Genomic DNA, 25,715 nt, shown 5'->3' with positions numbered 1-25,715 from the left:
CTAGAAAGATGCTGGCACCTACACTGAGAATCACAATAGGTGGCAGCAGTCACAGTTGTTATCCAGCCCCAAAATCAAGGGGGACTAGAGGCGCCCCATACCACTATGCCTTGAACTTTAGTTTTCATATTTAATATCTTAAAAAAAAGATTAAAATAATTGTATTGCTTGTCCAGTACAGGACTGCATTCACTTCCTTTGGGCCTCAGAGCTGAAATCTCTCAGTATTTCTGTCCTCTCTCGTGATTTCACTCTAGGAAGTTACATCTTTATACCAGACACCCGTCTCACGGCCTTGTAGGATTTCAGCTAGGCAGTTAGGGAGTGTAGATTTAGCAGAATTATGAATACAGCTCTGGAGCGAGGTATAACCAAACATAATACAAAGCATTTAGAAAGTTGAGATTTTACACAAATTAAATATGTAAAATTAGATTGAAAGTTGATAGGTGTTATGCTGCACCTCTCCATTTCTCCCAATCTGACTTTTTTCCCTTAGCTTCCAGAATGAAAGATTGGACTGGCAACGATCTATTAAAAGGGACTCTGATTGCATAGAAGAAACCTGCTGACAGAGTAGTATGCAGTAGGGGCAGATACCCCGATTCCAGCGTTGTGTCACTTATTGGTCTGCATGTTGTCATTTTGATGCAATCACTGTGTTATCCAGAATGCCGAGCTCTGTGTAACCCCACCCACACCACTGGCTCTGTACACCGTGCAGAGGCATAAAGCTGATAATCAGTGGTGAAGGCAAGGTTATAGAAAGCATTTGACAAGGAGGCACCAGACACCTAGTCCTGCAGGGATAATCTCCTGCTGATAAAACTCTTATTTCATTGAAACTACAAAACACAGCGTAGTAAGTGACACATCACTGGAATCAGGGCCTCTGCCTCTACATCATGTTGCTCTCAAAAACTACGTAACAAAAACCTGAAAGCTGCCACTGGTGGAGGTGGGATTTTACAGAGCAGGACGACTAGGAGACATTAGACAACTTGTCCTGTAGGGATAATCTCCTGCTGATAAAACACTGATTTTATAGAAATAACAACACAGTCCAGTAATTGACACATCGCTGAAATGAGGGCCTCTGTCTGTATATCATGCTGCTCTCAGATTACTTACCAAAACCTGCTGACAGATTCTCTTTAATAAGGTAGGTGATGGGATTTCAAAAATAAAAAAACATTTTAAAGATAAAAGCAACACATTTATCAAATATGTAGAAAAAAAATAAAAAGATGGTCCCGTTACTTTGTACATCTTTTGCACTTTTGGGAGTATGCTGTAAGCCCTTTAGGACGCGGCGTGCACAACTTCCTTACTATGCTGGAATATGTATCCGATCCCTCCTGGGGCAAACAAATATAACCAAGAAGCATGGAAACGGGGACAGTCAACTTTCCAGCTGTCACCCACAGACTTACTGTCTGATCTTGTCATTCCTTGGTCCAAACTTAGGTGCAGAAGGTCCCCTCCTGGCAAGAGAGAACATTCAGTGTCAGTATCATATGGTGTGACCTCAGGTCTCCGCATCCACAGCAAACTGAGAAAACAACACAGACCCCATGAATGTGACAAAACGACCAAATTCATTTCCCATAGCCGGCAATCCTGTAAGTCCAGGAGCATCGCCTGGTGACATTGTGCTGGATGCAACAGCCTCCTAAAAATGGAAGTAAAGGAAGCCCCTGCTATCTCGGAGCCTCCCGCACGACCCATGTGTTGCAGGTAGGTTGCAGAGGGGAATTCGAGGGGCTCGGTAGTTGCCTAATCTGCCCCGCACAGCAGCCATACACGCAGGTCATGCAGATATTCCTGTTCCCTTGAGAGTTTCTTGTAATCCCATTGTCACTGACCTCCTCATCCTACACAGAGGTGCGGAGCATCGTGCAGCTCAATAAGGGGGAAATGCGAGGCGACTCATAGTCCGAAAACAAATATGACAATTTAGGGCACATGTACATGATGAAATAAAATTATCTTCCTGGAATAGAGGGGAAAAATTATACATTGTAATAGAGTAATAAAAAAGCATCTGATTCCCGGGAATGATTGGGAAGTTACATGGATTGAAACCTTAAATAGATCAAGGCTAATTTTTCTTTTCTGAAGATACTAAATTTGTGCTCTTGCAACATAAAGGAAAAAGTACAGGATGAACACACATCATAGTGACTACAAAGCAAAACCGCTGGACAGTGTGAAAACAGTGTGCTACGGGGATGGACTGACCGCGAGGAGGAAAGGAGGGAGCCGGGGCCGACCGCGAGGAGGAAAGGAGGGAGCCGGGGCCGACCGCGAGGAGGAAAGGAGGGAGCCGGGGGCCGACCGCGAGGAGGAAAGGAGGGAGCCGGGGGCCGACCGCCAGGAGGAAAGGAGGGAGCCGGGGCCGACCGCGAGGAGGAAAGGAGGGAGCCGGGGCCGACCGCGAGGAGGAAAGGAGGGAGCCGGGGGCCGACCGCGAGGAGGAAAGGAGGGAGCCGGGGGCCGACCGCCAGGAGGAAAGGAGGGAGCCGGGGGCCGACCGCCAGGAGGAAAGGAGGGAGCCGGGGGCCGACCGCCAGGAGGAAAGGAGGGAGCCGGGGGCCGACCGCCAGGAGGAAAGGAGGGAGCCGGGGGCCGACCGCCAGGAGGAAAGGAGGGAGCCGGGGGCCGACCGCCAGGAGGAAAGGGAGCTGGAAGCGGGGCCAACAGGGAGGAGGAAATGGAGCTGGGCACCAGGCAACCTCAATCAGGAATGCAAGCTTGGAACCGGAAAACCACAAGGAGGAAAAGTGAGCTGGGAACTGGATGACCTGGAGCAAGAAAGCAAGCTGAGAATGAGGTGGCTTCGAACAGGAAACAGAGCTGGGAAGGTGAGAACTCAGAAGAGAGCTGGTGAGGGAGGAAGAGAGCTAGTCCTGGCGTACAGAAAGCATAGCTCAGTACACATTTGAGACTTGGGAAAGGACGTTTTTTCCCAAAATCATTCCACGAGAGTGCACAGGTTGTCATTATCATTGCAACTCATCGCAACTCACTTTAAAGGGAGTCTGTCACCACATTTGACCTATCTAAACTATTACTATGGGCATACAGGTTATAGACTGCTGAAAGAAAGACCTCCCTGTGTGTCTCATATCAGCTGTGTTGTTGCTGAGAAATCAGCTTTTATCATTTTATATAAGTGACCTCTTCCAGGCTCTGATGCAGATGGTGATTGGAAGATAACTCTGCCCCCAGAGCTTATTTTACACAGGCGTTCCCAGTGTGAGACAAGTAACCAACACAGAACAGGAGAAATTAAAATTGTCTTCTAGAAAACACATTTTTGCAGTTCTCTGAGCTCTGCTGTATTGTAACGATATGGCAGCCCTGTCTGCCTGTGAGCTGGAAGCTGAGAAGAACCTGCAGATGTATCAGTTATAATTAGGAGAGCAGACAGCGGCCATTACACATCACACTGGTAACTCATCCTTCATGTAAAATAATCTCTGGAGGCAGAGCTCTCTCCAGACACCCTCCGCCCCGGAGCATGGAAGATATCAATTAAATAAAGTGATAAAAGATGATTTCTCAACAACAAGGCATCTGACATGAGACTCACAGGTAGGACTGTTCAGCAGTATATAATATGTATGTCTGTATTAATAGTTTAGATAGGTCAAATATGGTGACAGACTCCCTTAAATGGACCTTACTGTCGCTGCAATGCCAGTTACAATTTATGGATAGTTAAAAAAAAAAAAAAGAAGAAGTGGTTACAACACTATTACAGGTGTGAATTTGTGCCCCCCAGAAATATGGTTATCAAGAGTCCCGTGTAATCAGGTGATGGGGCAACAATAGATATCTGGAGTCCCAATTTTCGCATACCTGCAGGACCTGATGAAGGCTCCGGTCTGAATGGTTTGTCATTTTGAAAACTCCTCAATAAAGGCATTTATTTTAATTACCACATGATCACCATTCCTGGTGGCAGCGCAATAATACATCTTATCGCATGATATATGTAGGGTGGAGGGGGCGTCCTCTCAGGCTGAGGGTGCAGATATATATATATATATATATATATATATTTAAATTAACAAGTACTTACAAGAAGAAGTCTTCCTCCTCATCAGAGTCTTCCTCCAGAAGATTTCTCTGTGTTGAAAAATAAATGAAACAAAATGAAAGAGGAAAAAAGGTTTAAAAAAAAAAAATAATCAAGATAATAAAAGCTGTACATGAAGGTCCCGACATGCTGGGCAGGTGCGTCAGGTTCCAGCAGACATTCACTGGTGTTCTCGTGGGGGACGTTGTCGTCCTCGCCTTAGACTATGGTTTGATCGTACACAAGATAATTAGAACGTGCGCAAATCATACAAAAGAAGCAGATACTCGATAATAACTAAATAATCATATATGTGACACCGCAGACACCCGAGCTCCAGGGGACGGGTCAGCATCCTCTGCCCAGCGCAGGTGGTGGGGGTAACGCCATTTATATGGGCACTAAGTGTGCAAAGCCAGTACAGGAGCATTGGAAATCAACCAATGGCACAATGTAGCATCTCCAAAAGCTAGCCAGTCTGCTATTTATCACTTAAAGGGGTTGTGTCGGGCGAGCTTGTCGATCACTGAAGATCCAACCACTGAGACCTCCAGAGATCCCAAGAACGGGTCTCTAAACAGACATCCGAGAACTGGACATTGAACAGGGGAGGAAATGCTCGACCTCCACTCCGCTCTTCAGTGCCCCGTTCCTGGGATCGGTGGGGTTCCCAGCAGTCATCACCTATCCTACGGAGTGGGGATAACCAAACAATTCGGCATAAACCCTTTAAGTGAACAAATAAATAATAAAATAAACACTAGTCAACCCTTCCTTAATTCCTGGTGATCCAGTGCAGAAGCTGTAGCAGTGCTGATAACTGCTGCAGCCAATCACTGGTCATCTGTTACATGTAGTATTATTAGCATCATGCTCACAAGACTGGTGGTGCCAGTAATGCAGCATGTGACCACTGCAGCCAATCACTCGTCGGAGGTCACATGTAGCTTTACTGGCATCATAGCTAAAATAGCTGTGCAGTGATGGCAGTAATACAGCATATGATCACTGCAGCCAATCACTGGTCAGCAGTCACAGTCATGGCTGGTGGTGCCAGTAATGCAGCCAATCACTGGTCAGCAGTCACAGTCATGGCTGGTGGTGCCAGTAATGCAGCCAATCACTGGTCAGCAGTCACAGTCATGGCTGGTGGTGCCAGTAATGCAGCCAATCACTGGTCAGCAGTCACAGTCATGGCTGGTGGTGCCAGTAGTATGGCATGTGACCACTGCGGTGACACACTGGCTGCTTGTAAACAAAGATCAGTTGCGCCATCGGAGCTTTGGCTCTGGAGCTCAGGGGGGAGGACTATAGTTTATCCTATTTCATTTTTCAGAACCGTTTTCCAAGGTTTGATATCCACTTTAAGTAAAATGACGAGTTGTGAATAAATATGGAGGAGCGTCCAGCGAATATCCAGCCTGATTATAGTAACGTGTCTGCTATGTAATTGAGGTGCGTAAGAGACAGAGCCAAGTTCAGCAATACTAAAAATCCTGGCACCAGATGTCCTTCTACTATGGGGAAAGAATTCACTTTCCATCAACTCACAAATGTTCTCTGTATGGGGAACTGGACCGACTATTACAGGAGGCCACCAAAAACCCCCAATTCCTGAACACAGACAAAAAGCCATTGTTCTTCCAGGAGAAGATGTCATTCTGAGTGGAAACAAAGTCCAACCTTTCCCTGGTAAACAAGTTACTTCAGAGTCGGCCCGAGACACCGGAGGTCCCGTCTGCTCAGGATTTATAGAAAGGGATCAGAGCCCAACTCAACTTATTACCCCGACTATAAAATATAAAAAAGGTCTCTTCAGAGAGGAAGAGGACTAGAACTCTAGCGCCACCTATTGGAAGTAGCAATCCTAACAGTCAATATCGATCCTCTAACGAGCCTTGTCACATGACTTCGGATAAAAGCCAAACCAGAATCTCAATTTGCAGACACTGTGCTTCGGGGTACTGCCACTCGTCAGTGCAAAGTGTGAGATCTTTTTTTTTTTTTTTTCAATAATGTTTTTATTAAACTTTTTTAACAATACACATATAAAATGTAGACAAAAAAAAAGGGGGGGGGGGTCAAGGAAAAACTGAAACAAGATATAATTTGCACATTGTCGTATCAATCAGTCAATGTTACGTCACATCTCGAGCAATACGATATGAGTAAATAAAATAATTTGCATAAACATGACAAATAAGCAAAGTGACTAATTTTGAAAGGTCTGTTCTTGGGGGGGGGGGGGGGGGGGGAGGAGAACACCTGGGGGAAATGGGAGTAGGGGGGAGAGCACACGGCTTCCACCTCTACATCCTCAGATTTGCATGCCCCGATCCGCGAATCATCCTCACAGAGGCGGACGACCTGCTATTGTCTGTTCCAAGAACCAAGTAGTCATCTTAAAACAATCTCTGATTCCTTGCTTAGTGTGAGTCGGAAGAATCGCTATAAATGGTTCCCATGTGTTAAAGAATGTCTGAGTCTGTCTCTCTTTCTGAAGAGAAGCATCTATCCAGTCCATTCTAAACAGAAAAGCAAGTTTCTCTAGGAAAAGTCGCAATGTGGGCACTTTAGGCGCCAACCAGTTTTGTAGAATTGTTTTACGAGCTGCAGCTGAGATAATAAAAAGGAATTTTTTACCATGGTATGGAATATGGACGTCGTTATCTGTAACATGACCAAAGAGAGCCCAGGCCGGAGTAAGTGTGATGTTATATAAGGTGTGCGTCGACACGAAGGTATATATACGCTGCCAGAACAATTGAATTTGTGGACAAGCCCAGAAGCAGTGAAAGTGGTCCGCCTCAGGTTCCCCACATCTAGAGCAGGCCGGGCTCGCCAGATTCCCCATCAGATAACTACGTTTTGGTGAAACATAGGTCTTGTGCAGGATCTGTAACGCCATTTCCCAATAAGAGACAGAAGGTATATATTTGAGTGCTTTCTGTAATGCCCGCAAGATAAGAGATGGCGCAAAGGAGACATCATCCACCTGCCATTTTGTAATTCCCACCCCTACGGTATCATACTGTAGCAAAGGACGAAGGAATGTATAGTACTCCGAGACCAGGCCCCTATTCTGAGTGCATGTATTCAATTTGTTCAGTAATTTGTCCTGCCAGTCATTGTCATTGAAAGTGTGTATGACACTATGTGCGTAGCTTTGCAGCTGCATGTAGTGGAAAGGGTGTGCGCGTATATAATCAAACAAAGTGCATGCCTGAGCAAATGAAATGACGGTCCTTGTCTGTATGTCAACTATGTCTCCAATGGACCGTAAACCCTCTCTCTGCCATCTAGAGAAGATGGGGTGTGCCTTTCCATCATGGAAACTAGGATTATTGGAAAATGATTGTGCAAGTGAAACACCACTGGATAAATGCAGCCTCCTACGCACCACCACCCACGTTCTCCACATTGACATGAATAAGGGGTTATTTTTGTGGTCTGATGTTAACGAGGGATAAGGGGAATGCAACAAGCTTACCAGGGACCCACTACCTATCAGAGGTGATTCTACGGCATTGGATGAATAAGTGGATGTACCGTTCAGCCAGTCTTTAAGGATCCGCATATTGGCTGCCAGATTATATAATTTAACATCTGGGAAATTGATTCCCCCATTAGTCTTAGGCTGTTGGAGGATGTACAGTCCAATTCTAGGTCTCCTTCCCTGCCATATGAAATTGCGGAATAGTCGATTGATGTTGCGTTCATCTACGGGTCTTAGATAGAACGGTAAGACATTAAACAGGTATAGCAGCCGCGGGAAGGAGATCATTTTTATTAGGTTTGCCCGACCTATAAAAGAGAGGGTGAATTTGCTCCACGCATTTAAGTCGTCCTGTAATGATTTGATAAATGCCTGCAGGTTAGTCCGCTGCAGTTCTGTTGGAGATCTAGTAATTTGAACACCCAAGTATGTAATAGATTGGGTTTTCCACTGGATAGGGTAACCTTGAGTCCACGTAGGTTTTGCAGGTCCCGTGAGCATCAGAGCTTCAGATTTTGTCACATTTATTGAGAAACCTATTATTGCTCCCTTTTGCTCTACTATTGAAAGCAAAGGGCCCAAATTGACCCGAGGTCTTGACATAAAGATTAAAAGGTCATCTGCGAAAGCCATCGTTTTAATTTCAGTATTCCCAAATTGTAATCCCTGAAGACCTGGCCACTTCTGCAAGTACCTTAATAGTGGGTCCAGTGCCAGATTAAAAAGTATCGGTGAGATTGGGCATCCCTGTCTTGCTCCCCTTTCCAAAGTGATTGGAGGAGATAGTAAATTATTTATGGATAGTTTAGTGGTTGCGTTATGTTGTATGATGTGGAGAAATCTAAGAAAAATATCGCCAAAGCCTCTGTACCTTAAAACCGTGCTCAGAAAGCTCCATGATATTGAGTCAAATGCTTTCTCAGCATCAAGGCTGAGTAGCAGTGAGGGAGGACAGTTTTGTTGTTTAGCAAGAACTGTTGCGGCCACAGCCGTCCTAACTCCCAGGGCAGAGTGGCGGCCTCTTGTAAAACCCAGTTGTGAGGGTATGAGTAAACCTGGTAAAAACTCTTGCAAGCGATCCGCCAGGATTTTAGTGAGTATTTTGTAGTCTACATTTAGTAGGGATATCGGGTGATATGAGCCTACCTCAAGAGGGTCTTTATTTGGTTTGGGTATTAGAATTGTATGGGCTTCATGAAAGCCTTCCACTTGTTCCCCCTGTGCGTATATGGTATTGAGCAAATCCACCATCATGGGGGTGATATCTGGCTGCAGCATCTTGTAATACTCAGCAGTTAGACCATCAGGTCCTGGTGACTTGTTATTGTGTAGGGACTTGATCGTCGACTGCACCTCCTCAATAGTTATTGGAGCTGACAACTGTTCCCTTTGGTCTCCCGTTATTTTTGGTAGTGCAGTCGAGGATATAAGATCCCACGTGTCCTGCGAGCTATATGGTCGTTCTCTGTATAGTTCAGTATAGTACTTTAGGAAGGCCTGTTGTTTGTCTCCTTCTGATGTGACCACTTGATGTTTCTCTGGGTGTCTCACCTGTACAACTGTGCGTCTAGAGTGGAACGGCTTAGTCAGGCGTGCCAGTAAGCTGCCTGTCTTTCCGCCCCACCTATAATAATGTTTTTTTGTGAAATCTATACTTCTTGTAGCTTGGGCAATAGTGAAAGTATCAATGAGTCGTTTGGCTTCTAGGTAATTTTGTTTTTTAAGTATGTCTGTAGGATCAGTCAGATAGGCCTGGTGGGTAGTCAATAGGTCAAAGTGTGAGATCTGGTTTGGCTGGTTGAGAGGCATCTGACCGGGATCCAAGGGGTAACATTTCTCTTTGTGGAGAGTGACATGTCAAGCCTGGCATGCCAAGGGGAGGAGACTTAAATCTCGCAACCCTCATCTAGGAAATTAAATATGCAAACTGCCTTTTCAGAGAGGAAGAAGACTAGAACTATAGTGCCACCTATTGGAAGTAGCAATACTAAAAGTTGATGTCTACCCTTTAACAAGCCTTGCCGCATGACTTGAGTTTCTGGTTTGATTTTTATTCTAAGTCATGTGACAAGGCTCATTAAAGGGTAGACATTGACTTTTAGGATCTGTGAGTTCACTAGCTGTGAACTCCCAGGACCTGTGACGGCACCGCGAGACCTTTCTCACGCTCACAGTGCCCTCAGACAGGAATAGGAGTTCATAGGGAGACACTGAGCACACGCAGCTCAGTCTTTCTGCTGGAAGGTAGGCTGTATGGTCGCATCATGCAACCATGCAACCTGCCATCTTGATGTAGCAGAGCTAGACCCGTCGTGGGACAAATGGATTATCATCGTCTCTGCAGAAAGATGAGGAATATTGGGTTTTTTTTAACTCTTTTGCAGAAGACAATGGCGTTGGTGGAATGGTTGAGGTATGGTTTAATTACGATTATTAAAGTAGTCTGTCATTCATTCAATTAAAGGATTTTTTTCTGGGTATGTGTGTTTTTATACGATATGACTATCGGGTTAATAATGGGGGTGTCTTACTGACGCCTCTCCATTATTAACCTCGGGGTTTGAAGTCACCTGACAATACAAAGGTGACATCAACCCCCCCCAACTATCGCCCCATTTGCCTCCACTACAGGGCAAGGGGGAAGAGCGAGGCTAAATGCCAGAATCGGCACATCTTAGAGATGCGCCTTTTTTTGGGGCGGCTGAGAGCTGATGTTCTTAGCCGGGGATGGGGGTGGGGACAGTATCCATGGCCCCTTCCTGGGCTATTAATATCTGTCAGCCTTTGCTGGTTATTAATTATAGGTAGACCCTATGTCATTTTATTTTAGGGTCCCCAATTTAATAGCCAGAAAAGGCTAAGTATACAGTTGTGAGCTGATATTAATAGCCTGGGAAGCTCCATGGGTATTACCCCCTTCCCATGCTATAAACATCTGCCCCCAGTCGTCGGCTTTCCCTCTGCCGTTTAAGAAAATTACACGGGAGCCCACACCAATATTTTCAGAAAAATTATCTTTTATTAATTAAATACATGTCCAGTAAGCTGCACACACACTGTACTAATTGTAGTTGTCACTGACATCTGTATATCTACCTATTCTATATGTATGAACTGTGTGTAATCCATCTCTTCTATCCTGTCGGCTCCTGCAGTGATTTTACACTACACGGCTGCTAAATTGCCGGTTTTTATTCTATGATATAGAATAAATAATTAATAATAATAATTAATATTTATATATTAAAAATCGTATTGCAGTCGGATAGCAATCGCACTGCATTCAGATGTAAATCGGATGCTAGGTGTGAAAACTTGGATTGTACTCGCATGACACTTGCATTACACTCATGCAACTCTCGGACCGATTTTTCATATGTTTAGTGTGACCCCGGCCTAAGACTCATTCAGACGTCCCTGCATTACATATATCTGAAAAAGGCTCACACTTACATAGCAGAGCCGGGTATCTAATCACCATCATGTGTGATACAGCCCATAGTGCCAAGTATCTAATCACCATCATGTGTGATACAGCCCATAGTGCCGTGCATCTAATACCCATCATGTGTGATACAAACCAGAGTCGCGTATGTAATCCCATCCTGTGTGATACACTCTGTTGAGCCCTGTATCTAATCCCAGTGTGATACAGTCCATGTATCAAACCCCAGCACATGAAACAGAAAGCAACACCAACTAACAGTATTGTTAAAAGTGGAAAATATCAAACCTTTTTTAATTATTTCATATTTTATACCAAAAATGATAAAATTAAAAAAAAAAGGTAAACATTAATACTTTACATTTTTTCAGCGGTTGAAAAAAAAAAAATTACTTTGATGGCACATTCCCTTTAAGATTATCCTCTTACAGAAAACCCCTGCTCTTCCAAAAACAACCTGTGCTTCACTCACCATTCCTAGTTCGCTACCACATTAACAGCGCTGAAGGCAATCTGTTGAGTTCAGTGGCTAGTGCTGAGACCTCGGACACAGCTGCTAAACTCACTGACTGGCTGCAGCGCCGTCGACAGGACGTTAGTGCTGTAGACACCGGGAGAGGAGCAGCACATTTTTGGCAAAGTTTAGGACTCACATATAAATTTCCGTATAACTTTTTTTTTTTTATTACATGGATTTAGAAAGAAAACAAAAAAACAAACAAAAGGATTTTCTGCCTGGCCTTTACTACTTATTTTTTATACCACTCTAGATTAAAGGGGTTGTCCTGTCTCAGAAAAAAAATCTGCAGTCACTCTATTCCCCATGCGAGACAGTGGTCATGTGACTACATGTACACAATCTGTACACTTGCAATCATGAGAGTAGCCAAGGACCCTCCCCCAATTGCCACGGGACCCCCCCCATACAAGTTTTGTTGGTGTTGTTAAGAGAATAACCTATCCACAGGGTAAACATCTTGTTGATCAGTGGGGGTCCGAACACGGGGGGCAGAAGCGGTGCCCATGCTCGCCCGCTGGCGAGTTCATGCCTTGCTTTGGCCCAGCAGTTCCATTGACAATGCATTAAACTGCAGTTTGGCATCTGACCAACTCCACCATTTTGTAACGGGGATTAAAGTGCCCCATTCTGCGGTACCGTGTTGGACACCCACCAATAAGTAAGTTATCACCTATCCTGTAAATAGGTGATAACTTGTTTTCACTGGACAACCCCTTTAAGACTTCTCCCCGGACCCAACTGTGATGCCGCTACCTTTGTATGGCGAGATGGTCCATATTGATCTACTGGCGCCATGACCGGCAGTGTATGACTGGATACTCACTCGTTCACTTTTTATGGACCCGGTTACCTCTTCGTCGTTGAGGTGCCGCTTAAACTTTGGTGGCATGGCGGGTGATTGTTCGTGTGGTAGAGGACAGAAAAGATTTGTTTGTTTCTTGTTCCTCAGCTTCTGGGCACTGCAAAACAGAAAGAATAAAAAATTGACTGGAAAATCAGCCTGACACAATGTCCGTCGAAGGATGAAGGCGCTGGCGTAAACAGGCGTCCATCAGGTCACATGTCTAGCAGAGGAGCCGTCGTCTGTTTCCAGGGTCAACCAATTGAATTTTGACTGCAGCTGTAGCGGTAGTACGGCTCCTCCTTTCATTTCCGGACTGGTTAGCGAGAGACACTGCCACTTGCCAAGCAGAAAGAGGTCACGGTACCGGTCCGACACCTGACAACTGTCACCTACATCAAAGCCTGATGTGGAGATGACAGGAGGTGCTGTATACACGCCGTCAATCATTCATATAGAACTGGCACAATGTTAAAATCAGTCAGTGCCACGTCTACAGTGGCTTCCAAAAGTATTCACCCCCTTGGCTTTTTACCTATTTTGTTACATTACAACTTGTGTTTAAATATTTTTGTAATCCGATTTATGTGTGATTCAAATAGTCTGAGTTGGTGAAATGAAGTGAGAACAACATAGTCATAAATTAAATTTATGGGATCAAATAACTAAATACTGACATGTGATTATGTATTCACCCCTTTTACTATGAAGCCCCTAAAAATTTCTGGTGCAAGCAATTACTTCATAAGTCACATGCTCAGCGACAGGACGTCCACCTGTGTGAAATCTGATGTCACACAGTCTGTCTGTATATACACTTCACCTTTTCTGAAAGGCCACAGAGGCTGCAACACCATTAACAAGAGGCACCACGAACCAAACCCCATGAAGGAAGAGGCACCACCAACCAAACACCATGAAGGAAGAGGCACCACCAACCAAACACCATGAAGGAAGAGGCACCACCAACCAAACCCCATGAAGGAAGAGGCACCACCAACCAAACCCCATGAAGGAAGAGGCACCACCAACCAAACCCCATTGAAGGAAGAGGCACCACCAACCAAACCCCATTGAAGGAAGAGGCACCACCAACCAAACCCCATTGAAGGAAGAGGCACCACCAACCAAACCCCATTGAAGGAAGAGGCACCACCAACCAAACCCCATTGAAGGAAGAGGCACCACCAACCAAACCCCATTGAAGGAAGAGGCACCACCAACCAAACCCCATTGAAGGAAGAGGCACCACCAACCAAACCTCATTGAAGGAAGAGGCACCACCAACCAAACCTCATGAAGGAAGAGGCACCACCAACCAAACCCCATGAAGGAAGAGGCACCACCAACCAAACCCCATTGAAGGAAGAGGCACCACCAACCAAACCCCATTGAAGGAAGAGGCACCACCAACCAAACCCCATTGAAGGAAGAGGCACCACCAACCAAACCCCATTGAAGGAAGAGGCACCACCAACCAAACCCCATTGAAGGAAGAGGCACCATCAACCAAACCCCATGAAGGAAGAGGCACCACCAACCAAACCCCATGAAGGAAGAGGCACCACCAACCAAACCTCATGAAGGAAGAGGCACCACTAACCAAACACCATTGAAGAGGCACCACCAACCAAACACCATGACGGAAGAGGCACCACCAACCAAACACCATGAAGGAAGAGGCACCACCAACCAAACACCATGAAAGAAGAGGCACCACTAACCAAACACCATGAAGACCAAGCAGCTCTCCAGACAAGTCAGGAACAAAGTTGTTGTGAAGTACAAGTCAGGGTTGGGTTACGAAAAAAAAAAAAAAAAAATCTCACAATCTCTGATGATCCCCGGAGCACCAACAAATCCATTATCATCAAATGGAAAGAACATGATACCACAACTAACCAGCCAAGAGAGGGTCACCTACCAAAAAACTCTCAGCCCAGGCAAGGAGGGCATTAATCAGAGAGGCAGCACAGAGATCAAGGGTAATCCTGCAGAAGCTCCAGAGTTCCCAAGCAGGGATTGGAGTGTCTGTCCGTACGACAACAATAAACCATACACTTAGTAGAGGTGGCCTTTATGGAAGAGGACAGAAAAAAATATAGTTCTTACCGATAACGGTATTTCTCTGAGCCCATGACGGCACCACGGAGAGAGGGGATCCGCCCACCAAGGACAGGAAACCTACGGATAAAAAGGCGGTACCACTCTCCCGCATCAGTTGTTTTACATAGAAAATGATGGGAGACTACTAAAACATTTGTTAACTTTAACTTGTTTAGCATAACGAGATACCGCGTGACTTAAAAACTATTAGTAAACTATGAATAAATCGTGGCACTATTTAATGTGAGCACCCATAGGTGAAGGGAGGGAATGTACGGGTGCCGTCATGGGCTCAGAGAAATACCGTTATCGGTAAGAACTATATTTTTCTCTGATCGCCCATGACGGCACCACGGAGAGAATTGCATAGATAGTACATTCAGGGAGGGACCACCGCTTCCAGAACCCTTTTACCGAAGGTAAGGTCTGAAGAGGAGTTTAGGTCCAATCTATAGTGCCTATAGAATGTAGATGGTGAGGACCAGGTAGCAGCTCTACATATCTGGTCTATAGGAACTCCGGCCTTCTCCGCCCAGGAAGATGCCACTGCCCTTGTTGAGTGAGCCTTAACCTCCCCGGGAACGGACATCCCACTTGCCGAATACGAAAGACTGATGGCATCCGTAATCCATCTTGCTATGGTGGCTTTCGATGCTTTTTTCCCCTTCCGGGGACCCTGGAAACACACAAACAGAGAGGCATCCTCCCTACTCTCCTTAGTGACTTCTAGGTAACGTAAGAGACATCTTCGTACATCTAGTGTATGTAATGTTTGTTCCTTCCTATTTACAGGGTTGGGACAGAAGGAAGGGAGAGAAATCTCTTGAGACCTGTGAAACTTTGAAGCCACTTTCGGGAGATATGCTGGGTCTGTTTTTAAAATGACCCTATCCTCTAGAAATTGTGTGTAAGGAGGGTTAGCCGAAAGAGCCTGTAAGTCGCTGACCCTACGGGCAGAAGTGAGGGCGACTAACAGAGCGGTTTTGAGAGATAGGTTTTTTAATGAAGCTTCGTGTAATGGTTCGAATGGTGGGTTGGTCAGGGCTTTAAGGACTAAGTTTAAGTCCCATTGAGGAACGATTTTTGTCGGAAGAGGCCTTGATCTTCCTGCTGCTTTTATGAATCTAGCGACCCACCTATTTGAAGCTAAATCAAAATTGAATAGGGCCCCCAATGCTGCCACGTGAACTTTCAGAGTACTAGTGGCCAGCCCCATCTCCAACCCATTTTGTAGGAATTCTAGTATGGAATTAAGGGGAATTTCTTTCCCTACTTTTTCGCCTGATGAAGACAAAAACTTTTTCCATATCTTGCCATATTGTTTCGTTGTAACTGGCTTCCTACTTTGTAATAAGGTTGAGATTAGCCCTGGGGAGAACCCCCTGTCTTTTAGCAGCTTCCTTTCAAGAGCCAAGCTGTCAAGTGCAAGTTCTTGACCCTTGGATGGCAGACTGGGCCCTGTGACAATAGATCCTGAAGGTCTGGTAATACCCAGGGGTCGGACATTGACATCTTTCTCATCCATGAGAACCAAGGTCTCTTCGGCCAGAACGGGGCAATTAAGATAACCAGCGCCCCGTCCTCCCGAATCTTCCTCAGCACTGCTGGAATCAGAATGAGAGGAGGAAAGGCATAGAGCAGATGATGGCTCCAAGACATCAGAAAAGCGTCCACAACTACTGGGTTCCCCAGGGGAGATAGGGAGCAAAAGGAGGTTACTTTTTTGTTTAGGTGACTCGCAAAGAGATCTATTTTGGGAACACCCCATTTCTCTGTGATCTGGGTAAATATTGCCTGATTTAGTTCCCATTCTCCCTGTTTTAGGCTGGACCGACTGAGGAAGTCCGCTTTGTAGTTGTCTTCCCCTTTTATGTGTAGACTTGTTATGGATAGGAGGTTGCTCTCGGCTATTTGCAGGATTGAGTTGGTCACTTCCATTAGATTTTTGGAACGGGTGCCCCCCTGGTGATTGAGGTAAGATACTACCACCCGGTTGTCCGACATCACTCTTACGTGATGAGAGTGAAGGACTTTCAAGAATTTCTGAAGGGCAAATTTGACTGCCAGTAGTTCCTTCATATTGGAGGATTTGTCTGCTAGGGACGGAGACCAGGTGCCCTGGGCTACCAGATCGTCTAAATGAGCTCCCCACCCTGAAGGGCTTGCGTCCGTAGTCAGGACTTTTGAGATCTGAATTACCCACGGGACCCCCTGGGAAAGATTTTCCTGCGATTTCCACCATGTCAGAGAGTGGCTGGTACGAGGAGATAGAATTAACCGCCCGTCTAAATGCTCTCCTAGACGGGTTTGTTCCGACAATATCTGCCATTGGAGGTCTCTCGAATGTAATTGGGCCCACTGGACTGCGGGGATGCAAGAGGTCATGGAGCCTAGGAGGGACATACCCTGACGGAGTGTTATGGAGGGGAGAGACTGAACCCTCGATACCAAACTTTTTAGTTTTTGTATTTTGTTCTCTGGTAGCCGACATTCCATTTCTATGGAGTCTAGGGTGAGACCTAGGTACTCCTGAACTTGAGAAGGTATTAGTCTGGATTTTTCTATGTTTATTAGCCAGCCTAGTTCTTTTAGGGAATGAATCACAATTGCCAGTTGTTGCTCGCAGTGCTGCGGGGAGGAGCCTATTACCAGAAAATCGTCCAGATATGGTACGATCAAGGTATTTTCTTCTCTGAGGTGGGCCATTACCTCCGCAATCAGTTTTGTGAAAATCCTCGGTGCTATGGCTAGACCAAAAGGCAGAGCTGAGAACTGGAAGTGGCTTAGGACTCCTCTGATGTGAACCGCCATCCTGAGGAATCTTTGGTGATCCTTGTGTATTGGGACGTGATAATATGCGTCCTTTAGGTCTAGGACCACCATGAAGCATTGAGGAAACAGCATCTTAATAGATGACTTTATCGTTTCCATTTTGAATGCCTGGACCTCTAAGTAGTTGTTTAGACTTTTCAGATTTATGATGGTTCTGAAAGACCCGTCTGGTTTTCTTCTCAGAAATAGAGGGGAATAGTATCCTTGTCCTCTTTCTTGAGGGGGGACCTCCAGTAGAACTCTCTTTTCTACTAACCCCATGACTTCTCTTTCTAGTGCCAGCTGTTCCTCTACTGAAGACCTTGTAGATGTCATCGTAAAAGAGGGACGAGGGTATCTCTTGAATGTTAACCTCAGTCCTGATTCTATAATGTTCAGTATCCATTGACTGGAGGTAATCTTTTTCCAGGCTGGGAGAAAGCGAGACAGCCTCCCTCCCACCTGGGGCGAACCTTCATTGCGGAGGTTTCTTGTTATCATTGGGGTTTTTATTAAAGATAAACCCCTTGTTTTTGTTCCTCTTATCCTCCCATTTCCCCTGGCCTCTCCCCGGGTTCTTTCGGAAAAACCTCTTGCTCCGAAAGGGCTTCCGGTAAGAGGGGAGGCCCAAGGGAGGAAAGGACTTTTTCTTGTCCCCAGCTTTTTCTAAAATGTCATCTAAAGTGGAGCCAAACAAGAATTCTCCTTCACAGGGGATGGTACACAGTCTTGTCTTAGTTTGGAGGTCGCCTGGCCAGTTCTTAAGCCAGAGGGCGCGCCTGGCTGCATTAGCTAGTGCTGCTGACCTAGCGGCTAGTCTGATTGAGTCGGCCGAGGCGTCAGCCAGGAAAGCCGCGGCTCCTCTCATCACTGGTAAAGTATTCAGTATGGAGTCTCGGGAAGTCTTCCCTTTTAATTGACCCTCTAGTTGGTTTAGCCAAATCATTAGGGAGCGAGATGTACACGCCGCTGCTACTGCAGGTTTTAAGCCCCCCCCCTGCTGCCTCCCAAGAGCCTTTGAGGAAGGCGTCCGCCTTCTTGTCCATAGGGTCTTTTAGTACCCCCATGTCTTCGTCGGTTGCAAACCCTGGCAGACTTTCAGATACTGTCTGCTGTATGCAAGTATTACACAGCGTCTTCTCCCAGGCAGGTGGAAGATCTTCTCTGCAGATGGCACAAATTCTATGCTTTGTTTTGCCTACGCTCTTCCTCCCCTAAAAGAGACAAATAATAACCTTACTGTCTCTGACTTTCACGAAGATCCACTTACCACCTCCAGGACCCATAAATACCGATTGGGGATTCTCCGCCTCTGGCTTTTTCCCCGACGCCGTACTGGACCCCTTACTGCGTTGGGACCTCTGGCGTTCGTTGCTGGTGTCCTGGCGCTGCTGTCGCCTTTTTTGCTGCTGCTGCTGCTGTGGCGCTGCTATAGGTGGAGATGATTCTGGCAAGGGAGATGCCGGGTCGCTCATATTGCTGCTGGTCTGCGGTCACTGCTTTGACAACACTCTGATGTAGTTGCAAGCAGCTTTTTTTGAGGCTTCTGCTGATAAATTTGCGGAGCCGCTAGGAGGAAGTAGCTTTCCCCATTTAAAGCCTTCGCGCCGCTTTTTTTTTTTTTTTTTTTTTATTATCCGCGCCTGCGCAGTAGCGCCCGGCTGATCGAACGCCGGCGCCTGCGCAGTAGCGCCCGGCTGACGCCGAACGCCGGCGCCTGCGCAGTAGCGCCCGGCTGATGGCGAGGAGCGCCGAACGCCGGCGCCGTCGGATCCAAGCGGCGCCTGCGCAGAAGCGGTACGAGCGCTTCGCCGGCGCCTCGCGAGACCAGCTTAATCCCGGGCATGCGCCGAACTTGCAAGATGGCGCCGGGAGTGCATATATGGCGCTGCTGACCGGCGCCTCCGGTCCTATGCAGTCCTTAGTGTGCGGCTCTGCATGCCCGATGGCGGTGCAGTGTGCAGACTGACGCCAGCTTTTTTGGGGGGAGGGCCGCCGCACCTCCCGCAACCTCAGAGGGACCCCCCTGGATGTTGCCTGCTGCATCTTACCTGGGGAGGTGACCGCGAACTCCTTGTCACCTCCCCCGCACACCCTAGAGGCCCACTAGCCCTTCGCGGTGGCGCTTCGGGTCACCACCTTAGCCGAGGCAGAGGGACCCCAGCTGCCTGAACCGGACTAGATGGCCCCGGAATTCCCACGTCGATCTGGTAAGTCCATAGGTCTCCCATCAAGGACAGGAAACCAACTGATGCGGGAGAGTGGTACCGCCTTTTTATCCGTAGGTTTCCTGTCCTTGGTGGGCGGATCCCCTCTCTCCGTGGTGCCGTCATGGGCGATCAGAGAAAAAGCATTTACATACACACAAAAATTGTAAGGCTCATATTGGAGTTTGCCAAAAGACATGTGGGAGACTCCCCGAATATATGGAGTAAGGTGCTGTGGTCAGATGAGACCAAAATTGAGTTTTTTGTCCACCAAGGTAAAAGCTATGTCTGGCGCCAAACCAACATAGCTCAAGAACACCATCCCCACAGTGAAACATGGTGGTAGCAGCATTGTGCTGTGGGAATGTTTTTTGCCAACAGGGACAGGGAAAATGGTACAAGTAGAGGGGAAGATGGATGGTGTGAAATACAGGGATAGTCGTGAGAAAAATCTGTTTCAGTCTGTTAGTGATTTGAGACTGGGAAGGAGGTTCACCTTCCAACAAGGCAATGACCCAAAGCATACTGCTAAAGCAACACTTGAGTGGTTAAAGGGGAAACATGTAAATATTTGGAGTGGCCTAGTAATAGCCCAGACCTTCATCTAATTTAGAATCTGTGGTCAGACGTGAAGATTGCTGTTCACCAGAGGAAACCAACTAACTTGAAGGAGCTGGAGCAGTTTTACCTTGAGTGATGGGCAGAAATCCCAGTGGCAAGATGTGGAAAGCTCATAGAGACTTATCCAAAGCGACTTGCAGCTTTATTTGCTGCAAAAGGAGGCTCTACAAAGTACTAACTTTAGGGGGGTGAATAGTTATGCACGCTGAAGTTTTCAATTATTTTGTCATATTTGTTGTTTGCTTCTCAATAAAAAGAAAACCAAATGTTCACAGTTGTAGTTATGTTCTTTATATGAACTGATGCAAATCCTCAAAAACAAAATGTGAAATTCCAGGTTGTGAGGTAGCAAAACACGAACAATGCCAAGGGCGGGGGGGTGAATACCTTAACAAGCCACTGTACTTGCCATTCAGAGAGAGGCGTCGTCCAGTCAAAACGACTTATTTACAGAATGGATGATACCTTAGAGATCGGTGAGGATTCGAAGAATTGGGAACTTTTATCGCCATTAGTGTGGAGCGGCAGGATGGAAGAGTGACTGCTGCTCCATTCCTTCTGTATGGGGCTGCTGGAAAGAGCAGAGCACGGCGCTCCGCAGCCCCATAAGGAATGACTGGAACGACGGTCGTGTGTGCACTAACAGGGATAAGAGTCCAGGTCTGCCGATCCAGTCTGGTCACTATGGTCAGACATCCACTGATCAATAAGTTACCAGCCATTGAGTTTTCACCAGAAAACCCCTTTAAAAGGGTCCGTTCACAGCAACACGTTACACCCATGAGCTATCCCCTGTGAAATGGACAAGCAAATGGACTAATACAGGTCAATGTAGTAAAAAATGGCAGCATGCACCAGTCCGCTACATTGTAGAGTCAGACTCGGCCACTAATCTCAATGGGTGCAGTAAAAAATGAAAGCCATACAGCACCCACCCATGCGGCAGCCTTCCATGCAGCGCCCACCCATACACCGACCATCCGTGCGGCGCCCACCCATACACCGACCATCCGTGCGGCGCCCACCCATACACCGACCATCCGTGCGGCGCCCACCCATACACCGACCATCCGTGCGGCGCCCACCCATACACCGACCATCCGTGCGGCGCCCACCCATACACCGACCATCCGTGCAGCGCCCACCCATACACCGACCATCCGTGCAGCGCCCACCCATACACCGACCATCCGTGCAGCGCCCACCCATACACCGACCATCCGTGCAGCGCCCACCCATACACCGACCATCCGTGCAGCGCCCACCCATACACCGACCATCCGTGCAGCGCCCACCCATACACCGACCATCCGTGCAGCGCCCACCCATACACCGACCATCCGTGCAGCGCCCACCCATACACCGACCATCCGTGCAGCGCCCACCCATACACCGACCATCCGTGCAGCACCCACCCATACACCGACCATCCGTGCAGCACCCACCCATACACCGACCATCCGTGCAGCACCCACCCATACACCGACCATCCGTGCAGCACCCACCCATACACCGACCATCCGTGCAGCACCCACCCATACACCGACCATCCGTGCAGCACCCACCCATACACCGACCATCCGTGCAGCACCCACCCATACACCGACCATCCGTGCAGCACCCACCCATACACCGACCATCCGTGCAGCACCCACCCATACACCGACCATCCGTGCAGCACCCACCCATACACCGACCATCCGTGCAGCACCCACCCATACACCGACCATCCGTGCAGCACCCACCCATACACCGACCATCCGTGCAGCACCCACCCATACACCGACCATCCGTGCAGCACCCACCCATACACCGACCATCCGTGCAGCACCCACCCATACACCGACCATCCGTGCAGCACCCACCCATACACCGACCATCCGTGCAGCGCCCACCCATACACCGACCATCCGTGCGGCGCCCACCCATACACCGACCATCCGTGCGGCGCCCACCCATACACCGACCATCCGTGCGGCGCCCACCCATACACCGACCATCCGTGCGGCGCCCACCCATACACCGACCATCCGTGCAGCGCCCACCCATACACCGACCATCCGTGCGGCGCCCACCCATACACCGACCATCCGTGCGGCGCCCACCCATACACCGACCATCCGTGCGGCGCCCACCCATACACCGACCATCCGTGCGGCACCCACCCATACACCGACCATCCGTGCGGCGCCCACCCATACACCGACCATCCGTGCGGCGCCCACCCATACACCGACCATCCGTGCGGCGCCCACCCATACACCGACCATCCGTGCAGCACCCACCCATACACCGACCATCCGTGCAGCACCCACCCATACACCGACCATCCGTGCAGCACCCACCCATACACCGACCATCCGTGCAGCGCCCACCCATACACCGACCATCCGTGCAGCGCCCACCCATACACCGACCATCCGTGCAGCGCCCACCCATACACCGACCATCCGTGCAGCGCCCACCCATACACCGACCATCCGTGCAGCGCCCACCCATACACCGACCATCCGTGCAGCGCCCACCCATACACCGACCATCCGTGCAGCGCCCACCCATACACCGACCATCCGTGCAGCACCCACCCATACACCGACCATCCGTGCAGCACCCACCCATACACCGACCATCCGTGCAGCACCCACCCATACACCGACCATCCGTGCAGCACCCACCCATACACCGACCATCCGTGCAGCACCCACCCATACACCGACCATCCGTGCAGCACCCACCCATACACCGACCATCCGTGCAGCACCCACCCATACACCGACCATCCGTGCAGCACCCACCCATACACCGACCATCCGTGCAGCACCCACCCATACACCGACCATCCGTGCAGCACCCACCCATACACCGACCATCCGTGCAGCACCCACCCATACACCGACCATCCGTGCAGCACCCACCCATACACCGACCATCCGTGCAGCACCCACCCATACACCGACCATCCGTGCAGCACCCACCCATACACCGACCATCCGTGCAGCACCCACCCATACACCGACCATCCGTGCAGCACCCACCCATACACCGACCATCCGTGCAGCACCCACCCATACACCGACCATCCGTGCAGCACCCACCCATACACCGACCATCCGTGCAGCACCCACCCATACACCGACCATCCGTGCAGCACCCACCCATACACCGACCATCCGTGCAGCACCCACCCATACACCGACCATCCGTGCAGCACCCACCCATACACCGACCATCCGTGCAGCACCCACCCATACACCGACCATCCGTGCAGCACCCACCCATACACCGACCATCCGTGCAGCACCCACCCATACACCGACCATCCGTGCAGCACCCACCCATACACCGACCATCCGTGCAGCGCCCACCCATACACCGACCATCCGTGCAGCGCCCACCCATACACCGACCATCCGTGCGGCGCCCACCCATACACCGACCATCCGTGCGGCGCCCACCCATACACCGACCATCCGTGCGGCGCCCACCCATACACCGACCATCCGTGCAGCACCCACCCATACACCGACCATCCGTGCAGCGCCCACCCATACACCGACCATCCGTGCGGCGCCCACCCATACACCGACCATCCGTGCGGCGCCCACCCATACACCGACCATCCGTGCAGCACCCACCCATACACCGACCATCCGTGCAGCGCCCACCCATACACCGACCATCCGTGCGGCGCCCACCCATACACCGACCATCCGTGCGGCGCCCACCCATACACCGACCATCCGTGCAGCACCCTGTCATGCAGTGTTTGTTTTTTTTTACAGATTCATCACAATTATTCAGACAGAAACACACTCTTAAAGGAGCGGTCCCATCTCAGCCCTTTCTGGCCCATACACATGCCAGCTTGGCTAGTTTCAGTACTCCCATAGAAGACAATGGAGCGAGTGCCCACATCTACATTCCTGGCAGTGTGAGACGGGACCACATCACCGGGATAAGCGGGGCCACATCACCGGGATAAGCGGGGGCCACATCCAGCACACACGTATGGGGTGACGTTACTGGTCGGTGGACACGATTCTTCCCACCCTGTACCCCTGGGGCTGATGTGATGGGGGGTCCTCCCCGCTGTGATGGGGCAGCTGATGTTACAGCGGGGAATGATCCTCAGGCTTCTCCCGTGATCCGGCACAGTGTACACTGCAGACACCGGAGAAGCAGGTGCACCCAGCACCGGGGACATGGTGACTGATGTGCAGGGACCGCACTGCCCGCCACAGCCCCAGCACATCACTGCCTGTCAATCGCATCATCACCGGCGGGGGGCGCTGTTACCGACACGCTGCCAATTACCAGTCCTCCCGGGGCTCCTGTCCCCCTGGACGCGCGCAGCTACTTGTTTCTCAGGTCGCGTCTACAACGGAGCAGCTCCGCAGCAACAACTGTGACGGATGACGTCACCGGAAAAGGCGGGGCCTCTCATCAGTGCAGCGCTGACACCAGGAAGCAGCGTTGTGCTGGGGTGAGGAGAGAAGTGTGGACACGTGACCCTGAGAGGGCTGGGGGGGGGCTGCTCTTACTATGGAGGGGCTGCTCTTACTATGGAGGGGCTGCACTATGGAGATGTGTGCAGAGAAGAATCCGTTTTTGTTTTCTATTTATACATAAGTCTATTATGGCCGGTTTCACACGTCAGTGGCTCCGGTACGTGTGGTGACAGTTTTCTCACTTACCGGAGACACTGACTCACGTAGACACATTAAAATCAATGTTTCTCTGCACGTCAGCGTGTTTTCACGGACCGTGTGTCCGTTTGAAAAACACAGAGACATGTCAGTGTACTGTGCAGGAGACAGCGCTACAGTAAGTGCTGTCCCCCAGCTTGTGGTGCTGAAGCCGCCATTCATTTCTTCTCTCCAGCAGCGTTCGCTGGAGAGAAGGAATGAAAAATCTTTTTTTTTTGCGGTTGAAATAAAGTTCCCGATAGCCAACCCCCTCCCACCCCTTCCTACCCCCTGTGCGCCTGCCCGCTGGAAATAAAATACTCGCCCAGCTCCCCTATGGAAGGTGGAGCCGCATATTGATCACTGTAATGAGCGGCACCACGTGACTGCTCATACAGGAGAGGCTGCGGCGCTGAGAGGACGCATCGAGGGAGCTGGGCGAGTATTTTATTTCCAGCGGGCCGGCGCACGGGGTGGGAGGGGGTTGGTTACCGGGAACTTTATTTCAACCACCACAAAAAAAACAATGATTTTTCATTCCTTCTCTCCAGCGAACGCTGCTGGAGAGAAGAAATGAATGGCGGCTTCAGCACCCAAAGCAGGGGACAGCGCTTACTTTAGCGCTGTCTCCTGCACGGTCCGTGTAGTACCCAGTCGGCACACGGCTGCCGCACGTGTGCCACACTGATGTGCCACGTGAGCACACGGATAACTCCGGTACAGATTTTTCCGGTACCGGAATTATCTGGACGTGTGAGACTGGCCTAAGGGCTTATTTCCACATGCGAGAAACACATCCGTGTCTTGCATGTAGAAACCAAGCTCTTGCGCCGGCACTCCAGAGCGGAGCGTGTGGCAGCATAGGAACACATGGAGCTGCACAGCTCCGCTCCAAAGTG

General features: G+C 49.1%; 1 protein-coding gene across 2 annotated transcripts in view; it reads right to left on the bottom strand.

Annotated features, from left to right (window-relative positions):
- VAMP4 (vesicle associated membrane protein 4) overlaps positions 1 to 24,669 on the bottom strand; it is a 43,618-nt gene extending 18,949 nt beyond the window's left edge. The window contains exons 1-4 of one of the 2 annotated variants that reach the window (XM_077277587.1): positions 24,446 to 24,669; positions 12,369 to 12,504; positions 4,088 to 4,134; positions 1,434 to 1,484 (exon numbers count right to left, since the gene is read on the bottom strand). In XM_077277587.1, coding sequence (XP_077133702.1) covers positions 1,434 to 1,484; positions 4,088 to 4,134; positions 12,369 to 12,434 — 164 coding nt within the window. In that variant the 5' untranslated portion in view covers positions 12,435 to 12,504; positions 24,446 to 24,669. Of the gene's footprint in view, positions 1 to 1,433; positions 1,485 to 4,087; positions 4,135 to 12,368; positions 12,505 to 24,427 lie in introns of both variants that reach the window. The other variant, XM_077277588.1, reaches the window with a different exon arrangement.
- Between the last annotated feature and the right edge of the window lie 1,046 nt (positions 24,670 to 25,715).

Source organism: Ranitomeya variabilis, chromosome 8 (assembly GCF_051348905.1).
Source record: "Ranitomeya variabilis isolate aRanVar5 chromosome 8, aRanVar5.hap1, whole genome shotgun sequence".
NCBI classification, from domain to species: domain Eukaryota; kingdom Metazoa; phylum Chordata; class Amphibia; order Anura; family Dendrobatidae; genus Ranitomeya; species Ranitomeya variabilis.
This window is presented reverse-complemented; position numbering and strand designations above follow the sequence as displayed.